Source organism: Macaca mulatta, chromosome 13 (genome assembly GCF_049350105.2).
Source record: "Macaca mulatta isolate MMU2019108-1 chromosome 13, T2T-MMU8v2.0, whole genome shotgun sequence".
NCBI lineage: Eukaryota > Metazoa > Chordata > Mammalia > Primates > Cercopithecidae > Macaca > Macaca mulatta.
In genome coordinates, this window is record NC_133418.1 from 81,115,529 (window position 1) to 81,139,300 (window position 23,772).

General features: G+C 40.1%; 1 protein-coding gene and 1 pseudogene across 5 annotated transcripts in view; one reads left to right on the forward strand and one right to left on the reverse strand.

The window, feature by feature from the left end:
- The window catches only part of PLEKHH2 (pleckstrin homology, MyTH4 and FERM domain containing H2), a 125,247-nt gene that overhangs the window by 34,166 nt on the left and 67,309 nt on the right, over window positions 1-23,772 (reverse strand). For all 5 annotated transcript variants that reach the window (XM_028831707.2, XM_015112245.3, XM_077959659.1 and 2 more), the window contains 5 exons: window positions 22,414-22,572; window positions 13,487-13,567; window positions 9,946-10,125; window positions 6,309-6,417; window positions 4,450-4,562 (listed from right to left, as the gene is read on the reverse strand). In XM_028831707.2, coding sequence (XP_028687540.2) covers window positions 4,450-4,562; window positions 6,309-6,417; window positions 9,946-10,125; window positions 13,487-13,567; window positions 22,414-22,572 — 642 coding nt within the window. The remainder of the gene's footprint in view (window positions 1-4,449; window positions 4,563-6,308; window positions 6,418-9,945; window positions 10,126-13,486; window positions 13,568-22,413; window positions 22,573-23,772) is intronic.
- LOC100427366 (small ribosomal subunit protein uS5 pseudogene) lies at window positions 10,847-11,678 on the forward strand (annotated as a pseudogene).

Sequence of the window (23,772 nt, forward strand, 5' to 3'; positions counted from 1 at the left end):
ATGGGGAACATCTTTGTCTTTTTCTCACTTTAGTGGAAACGTTTCCAAAATTTCTCCATAAAGCATGATGCTTGCTTTTAGCTAAAACAGGAATATTCTGTCATGTTAAAGAGGTATATATGTATTGCTATCTATAAGTGTTAAATTTGTCAAATGCCTTTTCAGCATCTACAGATATGATTATCTCCCTAATAGTAAGTAATATTAATAGATATCCTAATACTTAGCCATCCTTAATTTCCTAGAAGAAATCCCTTTCAGTCATGATTTAACATTTTTTAACATTAGAAAATGTTATCGACACATAATAGCTGCATATATTAATGGAGTATATGAGTTTTTTGATACATGCATGCAACATGTAATGATCAAATCAAGGGAATGGGATATCCACTACCTCTAACATTTATAATTTCTTTGTGTTGGGAACATTCCAAATGTTCTCTTCTAAGCATTTTGAAATACACTCTAAGTTCTTGTTAACTATAGTTGCCCTACTGTGCTTTGAACACTAGAACTTATTCTTTTTATATAAATGTATTTTTGTACCTATTAACCAACCTCCTTTCATCCCTCCACCCCCTACTACCCAGCCTCTGGTAACCACCATTCTATTTTACCATCTACCTCTATGAAATCCACTTTTTTAGCTTCCACCTATGAGTGAAAACATGAGATGTTTGTCTTTCTGTGCTTGGCTTATTTTACTTAACATAACGTTCTCCAATTCCATCTATTTCCATCTGTGTTGCTGCAAATGACAGGGCTTTGTTTTTCTCAATGGCTGAATAATATTCCATTGTGTATATATACTACATTTTCTTTCTTTTTTTTTTTTTTTTTTTGTTGAGACAGAGTCTTGCTCTGTCACCCACGTTGGAGTGCAGTGGCACGATCTCGACTTACTACAACCTCCACCTCCCAGGTTCAAGTGATTCTTGTGCCTCAGCCTCCCTAGTAGCTGGGATTACAGGCATGCGCCACCATGCCCAGTTAATTGTTGTATTTTTAGTAGAGATGTGGTTTACCCATGTTGGCCAGGCTGGTCTCAAACTCCTGGCCTCAAGTGATCTGGCTGCCTTGGCCTCCCAAAGTGCTAGGATTACAGGCCTGAGCCACTGGCCCGGCCTATCGTTATCCATTCATCTACTGATGAACACTTACGTTGATTCCATATACCAGTTCTTGTGAACAGTGCTACAATAAATATAGGAATGCAGATATCTCTTCAATATACTGATTTCCTTTCATTTGGATATACTCCCAGTGAGACTGCTAGATCACATGGTAGTTCTATTTTTAGTTTTTTGAGGAACCTCCACACTGTTTTCCAAAGTTGCTGTACTAATTTATATTCCCACCAATGGTGTATGAGTTTTCCTCTTTCTCTGCATCCTTGACAGCATTTGTTATTTTCTGTCTTTTTGATAACAGCCATTTTAACTGGGGTCAGATGATACTTCATTATGATGTTGATTTGCATTTCCCTGATGATCAGCGATGCTTAGCATTGATTCATATACTTGTTGGCCATTTGAGTGTCTTCTTTTGAGAAATGTCTATTGAGATCTTTTGCCCATTTTAAAATTGGATTATTTGTTTTTTGCTATTGAGTTGAGTGATTTAATATTCTTAAAATGATGCTGGATTCTGATTGCTAATATTTTATTATTTTTGTACAATCTTTGCTGCACTCTTGTATGAAAGTGATACTTATTTAACAAAGAGAATATGGTGATATAATGATCGAGGATTGCTTCAAAATAATCCAAAGTTAGGGTACAGTGGGGAATGGGAGAATAAAACAAAATTGGCCATGTGTTGATGACTGCGGATCTGAAAGACGGGCACTCTAGGCCTCATTGTAATATTCTCTCTACTCATATATGTTGGAAATTGTCTCAAGTAAAAAGTAAAAGAAAAAATTGAATTTGGAAAATTTCTTTCTTTTTCTATGCTTTGGGACAATTTAAACAGCATTGAAATTATCTACACATAAAGTTTGGTAAACTCCTCTTTAGATTTTCCTTTTCCTGTGGAATCAATTTTGGCCATTTATATTTTCTTATAAAATTGGCCACGTCATCTAGATTTTCAAATATATTTGTGTAGTCTTTCTTGATTTAGGTATTGGCGTACTCTACAGGTGGATATTTTTAAACTTTCCATTATAGAAATTTTAAAAATGTATAAAAGTAGAGAACAGCATAATAATCACCTATGTACCCATCACCCAGTGTCAATAATTATCAGCATTTTGCCAAACTTCACCACCTCCCCACCTCTACTTTCTTTTCCTCTGGGGTATTTTAATGTATATCATATTACTTTATTACTTTACCAATAAATACTTCAGGCTGGATGTCCAGTTGATACAGATTTTTTTCTATAGCCATCCATGACCCTGCAATTAACAATAACTCCATACATAATATTATCTAATAAACAAATAGATTTTTTGAGATGGGAGAAACTTAGGCAAGACAAAGCCAAAAGAAAGAGATTGAGCTCCAAGAGACTAGGGGAAAATGAAGTACCAAGATCCTGGTGTAGAGTCCAGACTTGGAAACACAGAAGATCCACCATATTCTGAGGCTGGAGGAGTGGAGGAGAAAAGAGATGAAAGATTGTCTATTAAGTGGAGGGCTTTTTTCTTTTTCTTTTTTTTCTTTTTTGAGATGGAGTCTTGCTCTGCCACTCAGGATGGAGTGCAGTGGCGTGATCTCGGCTCACTGCAAACTCCACCCCCTACGTTCATGCGATTCTCCTGCCTCAGCCTCCCAAGTAACTGGGACTACAGGCACGTGCCATCACGCCCGGCTAATTTCTGTATTTTTTTAGTAAAGACGGGGTTTCACCATGTTAGCCAGGATGGTCTTGATATCCTGACCTCATGAGCTGCCCGCCTCGGCCTCCCAAAGTGCTGGGATTACAGGCGTGAGCCACCGTATCCAGCTGCAAGGGGAGGGCTTTGAAGTGGTCATGTCATGTCTGATGTCCTCTAATTTTCTCACTGAAATAGAAGGTAAGTTTCTCTGCTGTATTCTTAAGTAGAGAGTTTGAGGGGGATGTGACCAAAGACAAGCACAAAGGCAGAAAGTTGGCTGTGACAGAGGAAGACCCTGAATTTATACTGACATCAGACTGCATGGCGGTTTGATGCTCTGCAGCATTGCACATCTGGTTATGCTGGGAGCAGAAAACATAGCACTGATCTAGGTTGGGATCTGGCTGAAGAGTGCATGGAAGTATGGGTCCCAAGGAACTATGACAATTAATAGGAACAAACCAGACTGGATAAGGAAGGAAGAAAAGTCAAGATGCAGTTCTTATGATCTCAAAGAAAGCAAATGGTCCAAAACAAAGGTCTTAGAGATGAAGAAAAAAATGGAAGAATAAAAAAAAAAAAAATAAGAGCTTGTAGGCTAGGATTCTGCTTAAAGAAAGAGATGTTCGAACTGAAGCTTTTAGAGGTGACGTACTTGTGAGGAATGGTGAAGTCAGGTGTGGACATGGAGAATGGGATGATGAAGGAGACCAGAGATGAAGCTTACTGGAATTTAGAAGGTCAAGAATCTTAAAATCATGGCATTGGTGAGTGAAGTGATAACAGTCATTTGCAAGAGTTCAGGTAGAGAATGTGAGTTGGGAGCTAAAATCCTTAGATAATTTTTTCTTTTTTTTTTTTTGAGACTTAATTTCACTCTTGTTGCCCAGGCTGGAGTGCAGTGGCGTGATCTCAGCTCATTGCAACCTCCATCTCCTGGGTTCAAGCAATTCTCCTGCCTCAATCTTCCAAGTAGCTGAGGTTACAGGTATGTGTCACCACGCCCAGCTAATTTTGTATTTTTAGTGGTGATGGGGTTTCATCATGTTGGCCAGGATGGTCTTGAACTGACCTCAGGTGATCCACCCTCCTCGGCCTCCCAAAGTGCTGGGATTACAGGATTAAGCCACCACGCCTGGCCCTTAGAGAAATCTGAAGAGTTACTGGAAGGTAACTGATGATAGGGATAGAACGATAAAGAGTGCTAAGGTGCATGGCAAGTTTTGAGTGATCAGGGATTTCTAACAGAGATTGAGGAATAAGAAACTGAGAGTAACACTAGAGAGGAAAGACAGTGCTGACCCCTCTCCCAGTGCTGTGCCTGGTGTGATGTGGAAAATTAGAAGTTAAAGGGGAAATGATTCATCTGATACCAAGTATTTCACATTGCCCAAACCATACATATTAATAGTTTATTTCAGTAAATCCAAAATCCTCACTAAGAAAGCATATTAAATTCACCAATTTTATTTCAATAATATTCTTAATAATAATAAACACATTTTGAATTTTCTTGGAGTAAAATTTTGTAACCCAAAATGTTATTTTTAATTTTTTTCCAATTATTTAACAACATATAAGTATTTTACCTTAAATAATTTAACAACGTATAAATATTTTACCTTAAATAATTTAATAGCTTCTGTCTGTAGGGCTTCAGAAGGTAGAGTTGTCAGAGGAGAAATGATTCCTTCTTTACTGTGACACAAAGTGGGGTGTCTCCATATCTGAGAGGCTAAATGCAGAATAAAATATGAAGAGAAAACTGAATAAACCACTTATTTCGGCCTCCCATTAAATTCATCCTCTAGACATTAGCTCATTCAGGCTTGGCTCACAACTTTAAGTCACAAAGGTCAGAAAAAAACTCTTTGGCAACATTATTTTATTTTGGTAGCCAGGCCATTGGGATTCTCATGTTACTGTTTTTTTTGTTTGTTTGTTTGTTTTCTTTTTTTTATTAATTTTAAAAATTTCCATAGGTGGTATTTGGTTACATGAGTAAGTTCCTTAGTGTTGATTTGGAAGATTTTGGTGCACCCATCACCTGAGCAGTATCTACTGAACCTGATTTGCCTCACCCGCTTCCCACCCTTTCCCCCTGAGTCCCCAAAGTCTATTCTGTCATTCTTATGCCTTTGCATCCTCACAGTTTAGCTGCCATTTATGAGTGAGACATGTTCTTGTTTTGGATAATCTTGAAGAGTTGGGTCCTAATTTACTAGGCTGTAATAAGTCTACCAGGGCACTAACACATTGCTTAAATGTGCTAAAGATTGGTGACCTAGGTAGCGGGCATGACTATATATGAGAAAGAGCTGGAGAAAGATCTAGAACTTCTCTAGAGAGGAGAAGCCAAAGTAGAAAGAGATATAAAGATAAAGAGGAACTTGAAGGCATTCCTAAAATCAATATTTATTAAATTCCTGTGTTGGACACGGCAAATAAAATATGGTCTCTCTTAGTGTGTAAAGCATAGGATAGAATCTAGACTCTCAGTGGGGAAACCTTAGCCATAAAAATTCATTTCAGACTAGGCACAGTGGCTCATGCCTGGAATGCCAGCACTCTGGGAGGCCGAGGTGGGCGGATTACTTGAGCTCAGGAGTTCAAGACCAGCCTTTGCCATGACGAAACCCCATCTCTGCCAACGATACAAAAATTAGCTGGGCATGGTGGTGCACGCCTGTGGTCCTAGCTACTCAGGAGGCTGAGGCAGGAGGATCACTTGAGCCCAGGAGGCAGAGGGTGCAGTGAGCTGAGATCATGCCACTGCACTCCAGCCTGGGTGACAGAGTGAGACTCCGTCTCAAAAACAAAACAAAAACTTAATTTCAATGCAAAATTACAAATGCTATAAATCTTTTGGTTTCCCTGGGCCACATTGGAAGAAGAATTGTCTTGGGCCACACATAAAATATATTAACACTAATGATAGCTGATGGGCTTAAAAACAAAAAACCTCAGAAAGAAATTTCGTAATGTTTTAAGAAAGTTTAGGAATTTGTGTTGGGTCACATTCAAAGCCATGCTGGGCTGCATGCCACCTGTGGGTTGCAGGTTGGACAAGCTTGCTATAAAAGAATTAAGTGAGAAAGCGTATTAGGACATAATTTTAACATTGATGAAGCACCTTTTATGAGCCAGATGCTGAGCTGGAGGGGGCTGGCTGGGGGATCTCGTAAGGCTAGGTGGGGTTTCATTATGTTGGTGAGGACTGCCAGGGAAGGGGGCATTCCAAGCAGAGGAGCAATGGAAGCAAAGGCAGAGGGAGGTGACCTGACACAGCCTAATAAGGAATGATGGTGTCCCTGCAGCCAAAGAGCCAGAGAGAATTCTCTCCCATGATGAACAAAGGCAGTGAAAAGGTGCGTATATTTCAGGGAAACAGGAACCCATTAAGTGAAAACTCCATTAGGCTAAGTGGGTTGAGGTCCATTTCATAAACCATAAAGCTTTATTTATATATTTATGAACTTACAAGGCTCCCCGTCTATGTTTAGCAATTTGCAAACCAGTTGTTCAAATTCAGATCCAACATTGACATTGTTGCTTCCAGCTGCAACAGTCAGATGGTAAAGCCAGGTGTCCTGAAAACCAGAACATATTAACAGAAATGTGAAGACACAGTTTTGATTACTCAAAAAAAAAAACAACTTGCATAAACAGTAGAAAACTTTGAGATGGAAACGAACCACTTGCTTTAATTTTAAATAATAATGAAAAGCCATTTATTCAAACCATTCTGAGGCATGCTCACTTGAACTGTGTTTATATTACCTTTTCCCATTATTCACATTTTTCTTATTTTCTTCAGATGCGTCTTAGAAAAGCATGACAAAATTAAGAAGAATAACACATGTTAAGAGACTAAATACAACCAGCTGATATTCTTTTATAAAATAAATAAATTCTATGAAATTAAAAATCTGGCTCCCAGAGTGATACATACAGGATATTTTGGAAATCCAGAAAATTTAAAGAAAACATAATATCCATCTTATCCCATTCACCAGAGATTTCTGGTCTTTTTTTCTCTATGAAAATATATATGTAGATTAAATTTTTACATAGTTGAATTATTCTAAAAGTAGAGGATAATTTCTGAATTTTAGTAATATAGTACAAGCACTCCCTTGTTGCTAGAAATTCTTTATAAACAAGTTTTAATGATTGCAGGATATTCTATTACACATATGGACATACCATATTTATTTAAGCAAATTCTTATTGCTGAACGTTATGATGGTTACTAACTTCTCACTGATAAAAAATACTGTGACAGCTATCACCTGTTAACTGAAAAGGAAATGTTATATTTTCCATGTTTAAAATCCTTAAAAAATAAAATTATTTGAAAAAGAGTATTGTAGGCCGGGCATGGTGGCTCACACCTGTAATCCCAGCATTTTAAGAGGCCAAGGAGGGTGGATCACTTGAGGTCAGGGGTTTGAGACCAGCCTGGCCAATGTGGTGAAACCTTGTCTCTACTAAAAATACAAAAATTAGCCAGGCATTGTGGTGCATGCCTGTAGTCCCAGCTGTGGTGCACGCCTGTAGTCTCAGCTGTTCAGGAGGCTGAGGCAAGAGAATCTCTTGAACCCGGGAGGCGGAGGTTGCAGTGAGCCGAGATCATGCCACTGCACTCTAGCCTAGTGACAGAGTGAAACTCTGTTTTTTTTTTTTTTAGAAAAATGTGTATTGTGTCGAACAAACTATACATAAATGTTTGGCTGCATTTACTAACATTTTCTTTCTCTTTCTTTTTCTTTTTCTTTTTTTTCTGAGACAGAGTCTTGCTACGTCACCCAGGCTGGAGTGCAACGGCATAATCTTGATTCACTGCAACCTCCGCCTCCAGGTTCAAGTGATTCTCCTGCCTCCGCCTCCTGAGTAGCTAGGATTACAGGCACCTGTCACCACGCCCAGCTACTTTTTGTATTTTTAGTAGAGATAGAGTTTCACCGGGTTGGCCAGGCTGGCCTCGAACTCTTGACCTCAGGTGATCCACCTGTCTCGGCCTCCCAAAGTGCTAGGATTACAGGCGTGAGCTACGGTGCCTGGCCAACATTTTCTTAGTATATATTTTTTGAAATAGAATTATGAGTCATTACTAGGGCGTGAAAACTTTCAGGAATTCTTGAAACATATTTTCAAAGTACTTTCCAAAGCATTTACACTAATTTCTATTCCCACCAGTAGTGTATAGGAGTGCTTCCCTCCTCATAGCTTCACTAGCATAATTTTTAAAATCTTTGATAACCTCAGAGACAATAAAAGCTTTATCACTTTTAAATGTGCATATCTTTGATTACAGATGAGTGTAAGTGTTCATTAGCCATTAAATTCCTCAGTAAGTTGTTCGTCAGGCCCTCTTTCCATTTTTCTACTAGAAACATAGTCCTTTTCAAATCAAATGAGAGGTAGCAGAGGCAAGTGTTCAGGAACACAGGCACTGTGGTTAGAGACAGGGGTCTAATATCAACTCTGCCTCTTGCCAGATGTGTGACCACAAAAAAGTGCTTCAGTCTTTCCACCTACAAATGGGAATAAGGTCACCTCCCACAGAGGGTAATTGGAAGGATGAAGAAGAGATATACTTAGCACTTGGCCTGATACATGTGCTCAAAAACAATGACCAATAGTAACAATAATAATCTATAAAGAGTTGTTTATATGTTAAGGATACAGTAGCCATCCATGAAATATTTTGTTTTCTGTATTATCTTTTTAGTCATATTTATGATAATATTTGACAGAAAGAATTATTTCAATTTTTATAGTCAAATCTATCAACCATTTGCACTCTGATTTCTTTTTTTTTTTTTTTTTTTTTTTTTTTTTGAGACGGAGTCTCGCTCTGCCGCCCAGGCTGGAGTGCAGTGACCGGATCTCAGCTCACTGCAAGCTCCGCCTCCCGGGTTCACGCCATTCTCCTGCCTCAGCCTCCCGAGTAGCTGGGATTACAGGCGCCTGCCACCTCGCCCGGCTAGTTTTTTGTATTTTTTAGTAGAGACGGGGTTTCACCGTGTCAGCCAGGATGGTCTCGATCTCCTGACCTTGTGATCCGCCCGTCTCGGCCTCCCAAAGTGCTGGGATTACAGGCTTGAGCCACCGCGCCCGGCCTAGCACTCTGATTTCTTACACTGCCTTTTTGTTTTCATTCTTTCTTTCTTTCTTTCTTTCTTTCTTTCTTTTTTTTTGAGATGGAGTCTTGCTCTGTCACCAGGCTGTAGTTCAGTGGTGCGATCTCGGTTCACTGCAACCTCTGCTTCCCGGGTTCAAGTGATTCCCCTGCCTCAGCCTCCCAAGTAGCTGGGATTACAGGCACGCGCCACCTTGCCTGGCTAATTTTTGTATTTTAGCAGAGACAGGGTTTCAACATGTTGGCCAAGATGGTCTCCATCTCCTGACCTTGTGATCCACCTGCTTCGGCTTCCCAAAGTGCTGGGATGGACGTGAGCCACCGCGCCCGGTCCACTTTTTTGTTTTCTTAGAAAGTACTTCTGATTCAGAAATCAGATAAAGGCCCTCTTAAAAAATAATTTCATTGAATTCTTTTAACTCTTTAAATTCATCTGGAAATTATTTTGCTATCTGTATGAGATGAAAAACTAATGTTTCCTAAGTAGCCAATTTCCTCAATATATAATAAATACATAACCCTATGTATTGAATGATACATTGCTTACCCATTAATTTGTGATACCTCCTTTATCATAAATGACTACATGCACATATAATACATAAAATAATTAATTTTCCAATGTATCTAAGCCCAAATTTTAATAAAATTAGTCAAAAATATAAAATGGAGTCCTTAGATTTACCAAAAAATACTCAGTCTGAGAGATTCACATTTTTAACATAAGGTCCTTTAGCCCTCCACTTCCATGCACTAATTTCAGCCTTGATACCACTTTCACCAACAGGATTGGAAAATGACATATCTGAACAAGGCTCATTTCCAGGGAGGTAAATAATCTCTGAAAACAGAGTTGAAAGTCTATAGCAAAATTTTCTTCCTTATTTCCATTAAATTGATTTGACAATTATTACAAATATCTGAATAATATTAGTCTACATCATTCTAAATCAACCAATAAGTCTTTGAATACCTTTTCATGCTTGGATCCAATTAGGAGGTAAGTTGGACCTTGGTCTTTGGGATGGATAACAATAGTATAATGTGTGGATAACAGACTGCGTCCACTGGCTTCATAATCTTCATCTGAATCACAAGATCGGTCGACCTCTTCCACTTTAGCCTCCCAGAGTTTGATCTGACCTAAAGGAAACTAAAGTAAATGTTAGTAATTATGAGGAAGGCATTTTCTAAATCTTTTCCTACTAAAATGTTTCATAGTCTTTTTCATTTTTAAATTTATAAAGCATACTTTTAAATTTTTTTATTTTCCTTTTTTTTTTTTAGAGATGGGATTGGGTCTCCCAGGCTGGAGTGCAGTGGCTCAATCAGTAACCTCACTGTAACCTCGAACTCCTGGGCTTAAGGGATCCTTCCATCTCAGCCTCCCAAATAGCTAGCACTACAGGCACATGGCACCATAACCAGCTGATTAAAAAAAATTTTTTTTTGTTTGGAAATAGGGTCTTGCTACATTCCCCAGGCCAGTCTCAAACTCCTGGGCTCAAAGAATCCTCCTGCCTCAGTCTCCCAAAGTGCTGGGATCACAAGCGTGAGCCACCACACAAGCATAACATATCTTTTTAAAAATGATGCCTAGAGGCAATTTGATCATCCACAGTGTAACAAAAGTAGTGGCAACAACCAAAGAGCCCAAGAGTAATATGAAAGAACCATATACATATTAGAGATTTAACTTTTGAGGAAAAAGCAAGGTGCTACTTCTATACAGTAGTTCAGATGATTCAGCTGTACTAAAATTGTTATAGGAGGCAGAAAGAAATTATTTAGATAGACAGTTAGGGTAAAGTGAGTCCCCAGCAGAAAACTTTCCTTTTAAAAAAAGCAGCTCAGCTTCTCCGAGAAAACACCAAATGGTGGATGACGCTGGTGCAGCGGGGGGGCCTGGAGGCCCTGGTGGCCCTGGTGGCTTCCGCGGAGGTTTCGGCAGTGGCATCCGGGGCCGCGAGGGGCCACGGAGACAAGGCTGAGGATAAGGAGTGGATGCCCGTCACCAAGCTGGGCTGCTTGGTCAAGGACATGAAGATCAAGCCCCTGGAGGAGATCTACCTCTTCTCCCTGCCCATTAAGGAATCTGAGATCATTGATTTTTTCTTGGGGGCCTCTCTCAAAGACGAGTTTTGAAGATTATGCCGGTGCAGAAGCAGACCCGTGCTGGCCAGCGCACCAGGTTCAAGGCGTTCGTTGCTATCGGGGACTACAATGGCCATGTCCGCCTGGGTGTTAAGTGCTCCAAGGAGGTGGCCACTGCCATTTGTGGGGCCATCATCCTGGTCAAACTCTCCATTGTCCCTGAGCGCAGAGGCTACTGGGGGAACAAGATTGGCAAGCCCCACACCGTCCCTTGCAAGGTGACAGACCGCTGTGGCTCTGTGCTGGTGCACCTCATCCCTGCACCCAGGGGCACTGGCATCGTCTCAGCACCTATGCCCAAGAAGCTGCTCATGATGGCTGGTGTCGATGACTGCTACACCTCAGCCCGGGGCTGCACTGCCACCCTGGGCAACTTCGCCAAGGCCACCTTTGATGCCATCTCTAAGACCTACAGCTACCTGACCCCTGACCTCTGGAAGGAGACTGTGTTTACCAAGTCTCCCTATCAGGAATTCACTGACCACCTTGTCAAGACACGCACCAGAGTCTCCGTGCAGCGGACCCAGGCTCCAGCTGTGGCTACAACATAGGGTTTTTATACAAGAAAAATAAAGTGAATTAAGCCTGGGGAAAAAAAAAAAAAAAAAGCAGCTCAAAGATAGCTCCTTTTCTAACCTCATGCAGTTCAAGGAAATCACTTCTCTTCTCACAACAAGCAGCCTGAAAGAGCAGACAGTAAAACACGGATAAGACAGCTTTGGCACAGGAGTGGGGAAGGTCTCCTGGGTAATTACCAAACTTCACACTTGTACAATGGGCCCCAATAAAACAGTGGGCCTTAATAAGCACATTCTTTTCCCTTTGGGCACACTAAGATAGGGAAGCTAAAAGCAGACTTGGGGGTGGGGGGTGCCTACCGCTGCAAGAAGATGGGAACAAACACAGAAACTCTCCCTCCCAGATAACCAGGATGAAGAAACACAGACTAAGAGTCAGCCTATGTGGTCAGGGAATGAGACACAGCTGATAAAAAAAAAAACAAAAAACAAAAAACAAACAAAAAAAACTGCTCTGTACAGATAGCACACCTGGTCCCAACTAAACCATCAGGAGGATAAGATATCCCCTCCTTACGAGCCCCCTCCTCACTAGCCCATTTATGAAAACCTTGATATTTTTACTACAACTTGGCAACCCACTCGGGACCCTTCTCTGTGATGGAGAGCTGTTTTTTCCTTTTGCACTGTCTACTAAACTCCTGTCCTAAACTCACTCTGTCTGTGTGTGTCCACAACCTAGATCTCCTTGGCCGTGAGAACAAGAACTTTGGTATCCTCCACCTTCCAGGCTCAAGTGATCCTCCAACCTTGGCCTCCCTAGTAGTTGGGACTACAGGCACGCACTACCACACTCAGCTAATTTTTAAATTTTTTGTAGAGACAGGGTCCTGCTATGTTGTCCAGGCTGGTCTCAAACTCCTGGGCTCAAACAATCCTCCCACCTCTTGGCCTCCCAAAGTGCTGGGATTATAGGCATGAGCCATCGTGCCTGGCCTCAGCATTGTTTTTAATGGTTGTCTGTGTTAATCTCCACCCCATTAGCAATATTGAGTATAACGGCATGTATTTTAAATATAGCTGGTCAGACCTGAGAGTGTAGTCTGTTAAATGGGAGGGAGAAAAACTAACTGTCCCACGTGGTCACTAGACCAAGAAGTTTAGTCTCATTAACACAGTAACAGTCACAGGCTGCTCTTCAGAGGAACGGACATCATTGTATCATATAAGTACTCATGGCCCATGTTGGTTCAACTTTTATAGTTTCAGTTACCCGAAGGTGACACAGAATACCCGCAGTGATGACTGGCCATGCATTTTACCTTTGGGTAGATACCCCGTCTTTTTACTCTGAAATTAAAAATAATTCAGATTCTTTTGTGGAGGGTATTAAACATGAATAAACAGAATATAAACAGGCAGATGGATGGGTAGATAAGTGGTATTCGGGAATTTGAGGGCCTGGCACAGAACTAGATTCTTTTTCCTTTTTAGGTTTTCTTTCCTAACTTGCTGCTTCCTTCTGTCAACCTTATCTGGTCTATAAGAACCTGGGAAAATATAAGAAACTGATGGTTGTGGGGAGGGAGTAGAAGAAGACTTTTCTAGGTCTTAGAAGATGCATTAATTAAAAGTTGCTAAGGCTTGTAATTAAGAATCAAGACCCTTGTAGGTGTAGGTGATAGATCTTTGTATAATTACATAAATTTGTGAAATTATACCAAATTTCAACCTCATAAAGATTCTGAAGTTTTACAAAGTAAGAGAAGAGTGAAAAGGAAAAGTTTAAGCCCTAACAAACAAAAAGTTATTTCAATTGGCATATTAAAAATACATACATACCTTATCTTCTTGACTCCGAAAATAATACAATGTCTTTCCTATTAGTGTACACCAGACTCTCTTGGAATATCCATGTTTTACCTGAAATCATATTTCAATGAATTACAAATGTAGCCCAGAACTCTGACACCTTAAAGTATAGCTTATATACTCTATTCGAGTTTCTATAGGTATTCAGTTTGCCCAGATATAAGTGATATTCCAAATAGATGGTCCAATGCTGTTTAAGATTTACCTGTTACGCATTGAGCACACATGGACATAAATATGGAAACAACAGACACTGTGGACTACCAGGGTAGAGGGAACCGGGGTGGCCGGGTTAAAAAACTACCTATCAGGTACCATGCTCACTAGCTGGGTGATGGGATCTGTACTCCAAACCTCAGCATCATGCAATATTCACATGTAACAGACCTGCACATGTACCCCTATATCTAAAATAAAAGTTGTAAAAAAAAAAAAACATTCTACTACTGTTAACAGTAGTAGAATGGCAAGTTTTGCTTTAGTGCTCACCATTCAACATATAATGAATGTTTACTGTGCATCAAATACTATGCCAAATACTATGCCTAGGACTGAGGTTTCACAGATGGATAAAGAATGGAGTGGAGGGGTGGATTGTGATTATGTAATGGGGTACAATGTATGTTATTACGAGTGATGGGTATCCTAAAAGCTCTGACAGAATCACTATGCAATCAATGCATGTAACAGAATAGAACTTGTACCCCATAAATGCATTAACATAATGAAGAGAAAGTGCAATTTCACCAGTAAGTATATTTCACAGCTTCCATATTTCACAGATTTCCAATAGTCCTGTGGCTCTCTAGATTAACACTCTAACGTTAGAAGTGAGAAGATGAAGGCTGGGCACGGTGGTTCATGCCTGTAAGCTCAGGACTTTGGGGGGCCGAGGCAGGTGGATCACCTGAGGTCAGGAGTTCAAGACCAGCCTGACCAATATGGTGAAACCCCATCTCTACTAAAAATACAAAAATTAACCAGGCATGGTAGTGGACATCTGTAGTCCCAGCTACTCGGGAGGCTGAAACAGGAGAATTGCTTGAACCCGGGAGGCGGAGGTTGCAGTGAGCCGAGATCACACCACCGCACTCCAGCCTGGGCTACAGAGCAGACTCCGTCTCAAAAATAAAATAAAATAAAATAAAAATAAAAAAGAACTGAGAAGATGAAAACCTAAAGAATTCTAGTAATTTCCCAAATGTAAAACAGTCATTCATTCAAAAACATTTGATGCCTTCTTAGAAGTAATCATATAAAGTAATAAAATAATGTTAAAAGCTATTGCTGTAAATTGAGTACCTCCTACATATCAGGTAGTAAGCTAAGTGACTGGGACATAATTTGAATCTAGCTCTTGACTTTGAATAGTCAGTAAGTGATATAGGTCCTGGAGAAACAGATTTGAACAAGATACAGTCTCCTTTCTCAGGAAGCTCACAGCCTTGTGAGGAAGACAGACAATTAGCAGTATGCTAAATATTTTCATCAAGAGTGCAAAGAGGCTCACAACTGGGCTATGGTGAGAGCCAAATACGAAAACATAAATAAAGGATAGCAGTGGTTACTCAATGAATGCTTCTGTCCTCACTATGAATAAGAAGGAAAACACGTTTTCTTTTAAACTCATAAACCCAGTCAGCCTTTGGGCTTTTCAAACGGTTTAAGCAAACAAGTAACTCCACCACCTAACGGTTTGATGGATTTAGAATACTGTTTGAGACAAAACAAAAAATGTTTCATTTGAGACATGTTTCAATTTAATTAAATTTAGAAACATATTTACAGACAAATATCCTGGAAGCTTTAAATAGCGTTGTGTGGGGTGTTTTTTTCTTTTCTTCTTTAAACAATCTCCAGAAAGAAGTCTCATAAAAACTGAAGTATAATGCATCTGGCTATAGACAGTGTGCTTCTGAAATGATTTGTCTTTAAAAGAGAACAATGTATGCCTTTGAAGAATGGCAAATTAATGAAGACCTTTGCCAATTCACTGTAAAAGCTGTGTTTTAACAATCTATCTTTATACATAAATCTTGCATTAGGATTTTTTTTTTTTTTTTTTTTTGGATACGGAGTCTCGCTCTGTCACCCAGGCTGGAGTGCAGTGGCGCAATCTCGGCTCACTGCAACCTCCACCTCCCGGGTTCAAGCTATTTTCCTGCTTCAGCCTCCCGAGTAGCTGGGACTACAGGCGTTTGCTACCATGGCCAGCTAATTTTTGCATTTTTAGTAGAGATGGGGTTTCACCATGTTGGCCAGGGTGGTCTCAATCTCTTGACCTCGTGATCTGCCCGCCTCGGCCTCCCGAAGTGCTGGGATTATGGGTGTGAGCCACCGCACCCAGCCTAGAATTTCTTAAAACCCTGACTTACTCTTTAAAAAATTAGAAAACAAATTATACTAGAAGAATCCTCATGAAAATTTAAAGGCAACCTCAAATCTCAAAGTGAACTAATTAAAAGAGTAATTTTTTTTACCATGCCTCCATAACAAAGGTAGTTCCTATTGGTTTTGTTTGAAATTTTGAAGACAAACAGTACATCATATCCTAATGAGCCCTTGCCACAGCACAAACCATAAGCCCCTACGGTATTCTCTCCTTCCCCATAAGCCCATCCCTGTAGTGCTCTCCACCACAAATCCTGCCACCAGCCTTGCTGACTTCACTATCAAGGTGAAACTCTCAGATGATAATAGCTAGCATTTTTTGTGTGTATGTTTATGATATGCCAGGCACTGTTCTAACACAATTTATATATTTAAATAACTCATTTAATCCTCCCAGTACCTTGTGAGGTTGGCTCTATTATTACCCCCATTTTACAGGTGAGGATGCTAAGGCACAGAGCCTGTAAGTAACTTCTTCAAGGTCACACAGGTGGTAAGTGGCAGAGCCAGGACTTGTGCCCAGGCAGTCTGGCTCCCACCCTGGCCCTTGCCTCTTGCCACACTGTCTCCACATCCTTGCGCTCTTCACTTTTTTTTTTTTTTTTTTTTTTTTTTTTGAGACGGAGTCTCGCTCTGTCTCCCGGGCTGGAGTTGCAGTGGCCGGATCTCAGCTCACTGCAAGCTCCGCCTCCCGGGTTCACGCCATTCTCCTGCCTCAGCCTCCCGAGTAGCTGGGACTACAGGCACCGCCACCTCGCCCGGCTAGTTTTTTGTATTTTTTAGTAGAGACGGGGTTTCACCATGTTCACCAGGTTGGTCTCGATCTCCTGACCTCGTGATCCACCCGTCTCGGCCTCCCAAAGTGCTGGGATTACAGGCTTGAGCCACCGCGCCCGGCCCGCTCTTCACTTCTAATAACCTTTGCTGTCCTTCCACTTTTGCCACCCATCCCCTCAGCCATACCCTAATCCTTTTTTCTTCACTGGGATTTACAGACAAAAATCCCACTTCTGCAATTGACTTTCTGCTCTCTGATCACAACTTCCTCTCAGTTCCTCCTGCTTCCCTCCCCCTCTCACTTACCGCACTCCTATTCTTGGGTTTTTTTGTTTGTTTGTTTGAGATGGAGTCTCACCATGTTGCCCAGTCTGAAGCACAGTGGCACAATCTTGGCTCACTGCAACCTCCATCTCCCGGGTTCCAGTGATTCTCCTGTCTCAGCCTCCTGAGTAGCTGGGATTACAGGCATGTGCTGCCATGCCTGGCTAATTTTTTGTATTTTTAGTGAAGACAGGGTTTCACCATGTTGGCCAGGCTGGTCTCAAACTTCTGACCTCAGGTGATCCTCCCACCTTGGCCTCCCAAAGTGCTGGGATTACAGCCACCATGCTTGGCCCACGCTCTTATTCTTTGACCTCACTCATAATTTTAAGCCCCTTGATCCTTCCATTTTATTCTAGCTTATCAGTCCCCTCCTGGCCCCATGTCCTTCTCTGCCAACCTGGGTTTCCATGTTTGATCATGAAACAACTCTTGCTCCAGGGCCTGTGATTATGCTGTATTCCTATGCTTCTAACAAATCCACTCAACAAAATTCCATCTCCATTTGCTTTGAAATAATCTAGTGAAGAATGTAACAAGACACAGATGGTTACAGGGGGTTATAGGAAATAATATTAGCCATAATTAATAACTGTTGAAACTAGATGATGAATATATGAGGGCTCATTATATTATTCCCTCTATTTTCACATATGTTGGCAATGCCCATAATAAAACATTAATTTCAAATATCATCTTGATAGATAGGTGGTAAAGCAAGTAAAATGTTGATTACAGAAACAAGGTGATGGGAATATGGGTGTTCACTGTAAAATTATTCTGTTTTTTTGCATATTTGAAAATTTATATAATAAAATGTTAGAAAAAAACCACTATCCTCACTTGACTGCAATGTAAATTCTCTGCTCCTTTTCCTGGGCATCTGAAGATGTTAGAGAAAAATAATCAATATAAACTCAAATCAGGAAGTCTGGTGGGCCTTCAATAATACTTATCAAGCCTTCTATTTATCCTTGGGTACATCCTACTTTCCTGAATGATTATTCTCCATCCTTTTCCCCACTCTTAGTAAATAACATTGTCTTACGGGATAATGTTCATCAAGAAAACCGAGGATATTAGACATGATATCACTCAATGTCCCACAAACTTAAGATACTTGTCTACACCCTTCCTCACCTATCCTCCAGTTTCAGTCCTTCCAGTATGCCTTCCCACCACGTCCAGCCACCCACTTCTTCTGGGCTTTGTCTTTAATCTCCCTCCTCCCCTCTTCCAGATGCCTGCCCCTTAGTTTGTTAACCCAAGGCACATCTTTCCCACCCTAAAAAATGCCTCTCCTGACTCCAGGTTCCCTCCAGCTTGATTCTAATGCACTGAAAGGTATAGATAGACCTTGAAACTTAAATACTTCACTTACTAATCTCCCATTTACCCTTCAACCCACTGAAGGCAATGTACCTTCTTCTCTGAGCACATGTGACACTAGATCAGTCACAGCATTACTCTCAGATCTCTGCACACATCTCCTTACTGTGCCCTGAAATTTACAAGTGTTCCCCTGCTCTCCCCTGCCCTACATAATTTCCCATAATTGCCACATGTATGCTGATGATTCCTCTAACCCCGCTCTCCAATCCAGCCCTCCAGCACTCTCCTCTGATGTAGACTGGTGGTCTGCTGCCTGCTGGGTTTCTTAAATCTTTTTTTTTTTTTTTGAGACGGAGTCTCGCTCTGTCGCCCAGGCTGGAGTGCAGTGGCCGGATCTCAGCTCACTGCAAGCTCTGCCTCCCGGGTTCCCGCCATTCTCCTGCCTCAGCCTCCCGAGTAGCTGGGACCACAGACGCCCGCCACCTCGCCCGGCTAGTTTTGTGTATTTTTTAGTAGAGACGGGGTTTCACCATGTTAGCCAGGATGGTCTCGATCTCCTGACCTCGTGATCCGCCCGCCTCGGCCTCCCAAAGTGCTGGGATTACAGGCCTGAGCCACCGCGCCTGGCCGGGGTTTCTTAACTAAGACGTCCTACCAGCTCCTGATGTCTTCCAAAATAACCTTCTAATCTTCCTAAAACTGCTCCTCTTTCCTGAGCTCTCTCTTATCGGCTATCATCTTTCTACCGGGCATCTTTATCTCTTCTACTTCCTAACCCCAAATTCAATCAAACTAAAGATTTTACTTCTTACCATTATTTAAATTCATCTTCTCCTCTCTTTTCCTGTAACCCCTTCAGAGTTTCATCCTCTTCATGGGAACCACTCCCTTAACTGTTCTTAGAACCTCCACCTTGCCTCCCACTAATTCATCTTCCTTTTAGCAGAGTAATCTGTTAGCAACAGGAATATGCCCATGCTCCTGTTACAAACCCTGAAGGATTTCAAATATCCTTCAGGATAAAGAACAAAGTCCTTAAAAAGACAAAAATAGCTCTCCACTCCTCCACTCCTCTTTCTCCTTCGGAGAAAAAAATAGCTTTTTCTCCGAAGGATTTGTTCTTAGTGCAGCTGGCACTGCTTAGAGATTTCTCTTCTCTTCTCTTCTCTTTCTTTTTGACTGACTTTCATTTGTCACCCAGGCTGGAGTGCAGTACTGCAATCACAGCTCATTTCAACCTCCATCTCCCAGGTTCAGGCAATTCTCCTGCCTCAGCCTCCCAAGTAGCTGGGATTACAGGTGCCCACCACCACGCCTGGTTAATTTTTGTATTTTTAGTACAGACGGTTTTTCACCACGTTGGTCAGGCTGGTCTCCAACTTCTGACCTCAGGTGATCTGCCTGCCTCGGCCTCCCAAAGTGCTGGGATTAGAGGTGTGAGCCACTGCTTCGAGACTCTAAGCCTTCATTCATGCTGTCTCCTAGCCTGGAGTACCACCCCTCCGCCCATTCCCATTTGGTATAACTAACTCTCCTACTCCTCCTTGAAGTCTCAGCACTGGTAAATTTCCTCTCAGAAGTCATTCCTGACACATCTCAATAATTGTACTTTACATATATCATTATAAATAAGCTTTTGTCTCCCTCTTTCTCAACAGATTATGAGGCTCTCTGAGGAATGGGACAATGGCCTATTCATCGTAGTATCTTTCAGCACATTGTGCTCCATGTGGTAACTGCATAATAAATTTTCGCTTTTTAAAGAACCGAATTTTTATATAGAAAATGTTCTTCCTAAGCATTAAAATGAAAATTGTAAGAGTGAATGTCTAGAATCAAATTAGTCAAGTTCTTAGCATCTACCTATATTATTCTGTACTCACTAATAACAACGTGACAACCTGAGAAAACTTCCTCCCCTCCAAGGTACTCAAATGCAATTCGATAGTATCTCATATTGCAGCCTGAACGTGAGCTCAGAACAAGTCACTTAGAATAACTGAGGGAAGCTGTTGTCTTATAAGGTTCTGAGGGTGAAAACATGGGGGTGGACAAGCACAAATGGCAGGAAGGAAAGTTAATAAGCATCCTGGCTATAAACCCTAATGATTTAGTCATCTGAGAATCCCATTGACTCATGCTCATTTAAAATGCAATTGTGAAATGGGAAGTGGAGAATCACAGAAACATTACAGGAGCAGAAACTGACATGCCATGCTGATAAAGTAAAAACAAGCAAGCAAACAAAAACCTAATTGTGGGGGAAGTAATAAACCCTTAGCCATTGGATCATCTTAAATTCTCAGGGTTTGATATACATATGTGGTCCTCGAAACAAGAGCATAGCTCATTATTATGAATTACAGTAAGAATGTGATTAAAAGTAGCAGTGTGTTCACTGGAAACGTATTGTGCAAATATTTTGTTCCTAACCTATCAGTAACTAAGAAAACATTGTCACAGTTGTATCTTAGAAAAAACATAGTACATAGTATATCTCTTTGTTTAATGCAATGGTGAATTATTTTTTACCTTTGCTATAGTTGTCAGTCTTTTTAAATATTATGGAATAGCTCCCACCTACATTCCCACATTATTAATAAATATAAACTACACAGTAGCATTGTTCCTTTCCATCTAATTTTCCACCTCTTACATAATCAGAGTACATGAATGAGGAGTGATTATGTGTGTATAAATATTTTATTGTATTTTTAAAAAGTGACCAATAGGACTTTTTAAAACTTAAAAATAATATTAAGTATAAGTCAATACTTATTGTAAAAAAAAAAAACAGAATTAAGCAAAAATAAAATAAAATTACAGAGATAACCAATATACCTTGGTATATTTCCCATTCAGACATTTTTCTATAAATACTTACAACAAATAAGGGATAATAATGTAACACTGCACTCTACTTACTACCTAACAATACATCATATTTCTATAGCATTAGATATTCTTTTACAACATTTAAAAGGCTGCATAGTAAAGCATTATATGGTTGTACAAACATTTTTTTTAAGCTATACCTTACCCTATGTCTAAGTTGGTCCCAATTTTTGTTTATTATGAATCATGCTGTGCAAGGAATCTTTCTGGGGTAATGGTCATGTTCTGCATCTTAATAGAGTCAACAGTAAATAGCTTTCAAAACTCATCAAACTCTACACTTAAGATCTGTGCATTTCAGATATATTAATCATACCTCGTTTTTTAAAATAGGAAAAGAAACATGCTGCGAGGAACATCTCATAATTAAATCTTTCGCAAATTAAGACCATTTCCTAAGGATAAATTTTTAAAACGGAGATTGCTGGATCAAAGGAGATATATATGAATGTGTGTGTGTGTGTGTGTGTGTTTAAAATATTTGATATTGATTTGTTCACTCAAAATTATTGGCTAAGTTAACACTTCAGCCAACATACTGCCAAACTGCCTTGTAGAGTAATACTCTCACTAGCAGATTTGTTTTCTACTGCCTCTATAATTGCAGAAACTAGCAGATTTCTTAATCTGTCAATACTAGATTTCAAAATTTGTAAAAATGTCTTACTTTTCACCAGATTTTAAAAAATGACACCTATTATTTCAATCTGTGCTTTTAAAAAAATTCTGAGTGACAGTAAAATGTTTTTCCATATGCTTATTGATCATTTGTATTCCTTCCAATCTCGATGATCTCTCCTTCTTTCCCATTGAGTCCTTTGTTCCTTTTCCCCCAACTGGTATTCATTGTTTGCTTACCGGTTAGAAAAAAGTGTTAAATATTAATGATATTAACCAGTTTTCACATGTTTCAAATACCTCCTCAAAGTTTTTCAATCCTTCTTTTAAAAATTCTGCTCATAGAATTTTTAATAGAGCCTTTACATTTTTACATATTATAGTCAAATTTGTCTTCTTTTCATCTTTATAGCTTTTGCCTTGGGCATCATACTTAAAAACACCCTTTCCTATCCCCAGGATCATATAAATATTCAATATATATATGCTCTGACATCCCATTTTCAGTGATCATGGGCCCATAGTTGCCCGGGACATTGCTATACACAGGAGGTTCCTACCTTAGTGAGCAATCCCTTCACGGTGGGTTTGCCCTCAGGCTGCAGGGAAAGTGGGTTGGCAGCTTGTACTCGAAGGACATTCTGTAACACTTTAATCCACTCTTCCAATATATTGGGAGAATCTGCAGTCAGATAGTATGTGTGTTTTTCAGTGGTCAACTAGAATGCAACGAGAAAGGTATAGGAAAGAAAATTGTGAAGATTTAGGATTGTTAGCATTTCCTTGTTCATTATTCGAACGTCATCACTTAACATGGAAGCAAACATGCTAAACCTCAAGTCCCAGGTTCTAAATAAATGACTCCATAGCATTTAGAACATTTTAACCACTTTGTGAGAATTACAGCAATTAAATTTTTGTGGAAATAATTTTGTTACTCCAGTTTACTTAATTTTGGGGTTATGATTTTATATCTTGTTTATTTGTCACATTTTCCCTTTCTCGCTTAAATGTGCTACAGGTTCCTACTTTTTTTTTTTTTTTTTGAGACGGAGTCTCTCTCTGTCGCCCAGGCTGGAGTGCAGTGGCATAAGCTCGGCTCACTGCAAGCTCCGCCTCCCGGGTTCACACCATTCTCCTGCCTCAGTTTCCCAAGTAGCTGGGACTACAGGTGCCCGCCACCATACCCAGATAATTTTTTTGAATTTTTGGTAGAGACGGGGTTTCACCATGTTAGCTAGGATGGTCTCGATCTCCTGACCTTGTGATCCACCCACCTCAGCCTCCTGAAGTGCTGAGATTACAGGTGTGAGCCACCATGCCCGGCCAGGTTCCTACTTATTGAAATGAGGAGCAGAATGATTAAAGACTATAATAAAATAACACATTTTTTAGCAACTAAACAAGAGCTTTCTTAATACAAATGAAGAAATCAACTATAAGTCAAATAAGATCTTGCATATAAGAAGAGAAATTCTTGGAACTAACATGTGATTAGATATTATGAACTCAGAATTTTCCAGTCTCAAATTAGCCACATTGCAAATTTTCCAAATATTTCAGAAGCTTACAAATGATTCCTAACTGCCATGACCAAAGCCAAATCTTTCCTTGATTCTCCTTTCTAAATTTTTGAGGGGTTTTCAGGTACAATTCATTGGAAACATTGATAATGTACCTTTCTGGCAAAGTTGTCTTCCACCCTCCAAACAAGCAATATAAGAAAATAATGGTTATTGAAGACATTTCAGAAATAAAGTGTCTGAATTTAAATTACACATACTAGAATATCTCAACAGCCTGTGTTTTAAATTTAACAGATTTCTGGCAAGACTGGCCTTACGTGTGAGTAAAATGGGCAGCAGCTACCCCTACAGTGTGACTTGCTTGGCAGTACAGTCCCTCTGCTCACCAATATA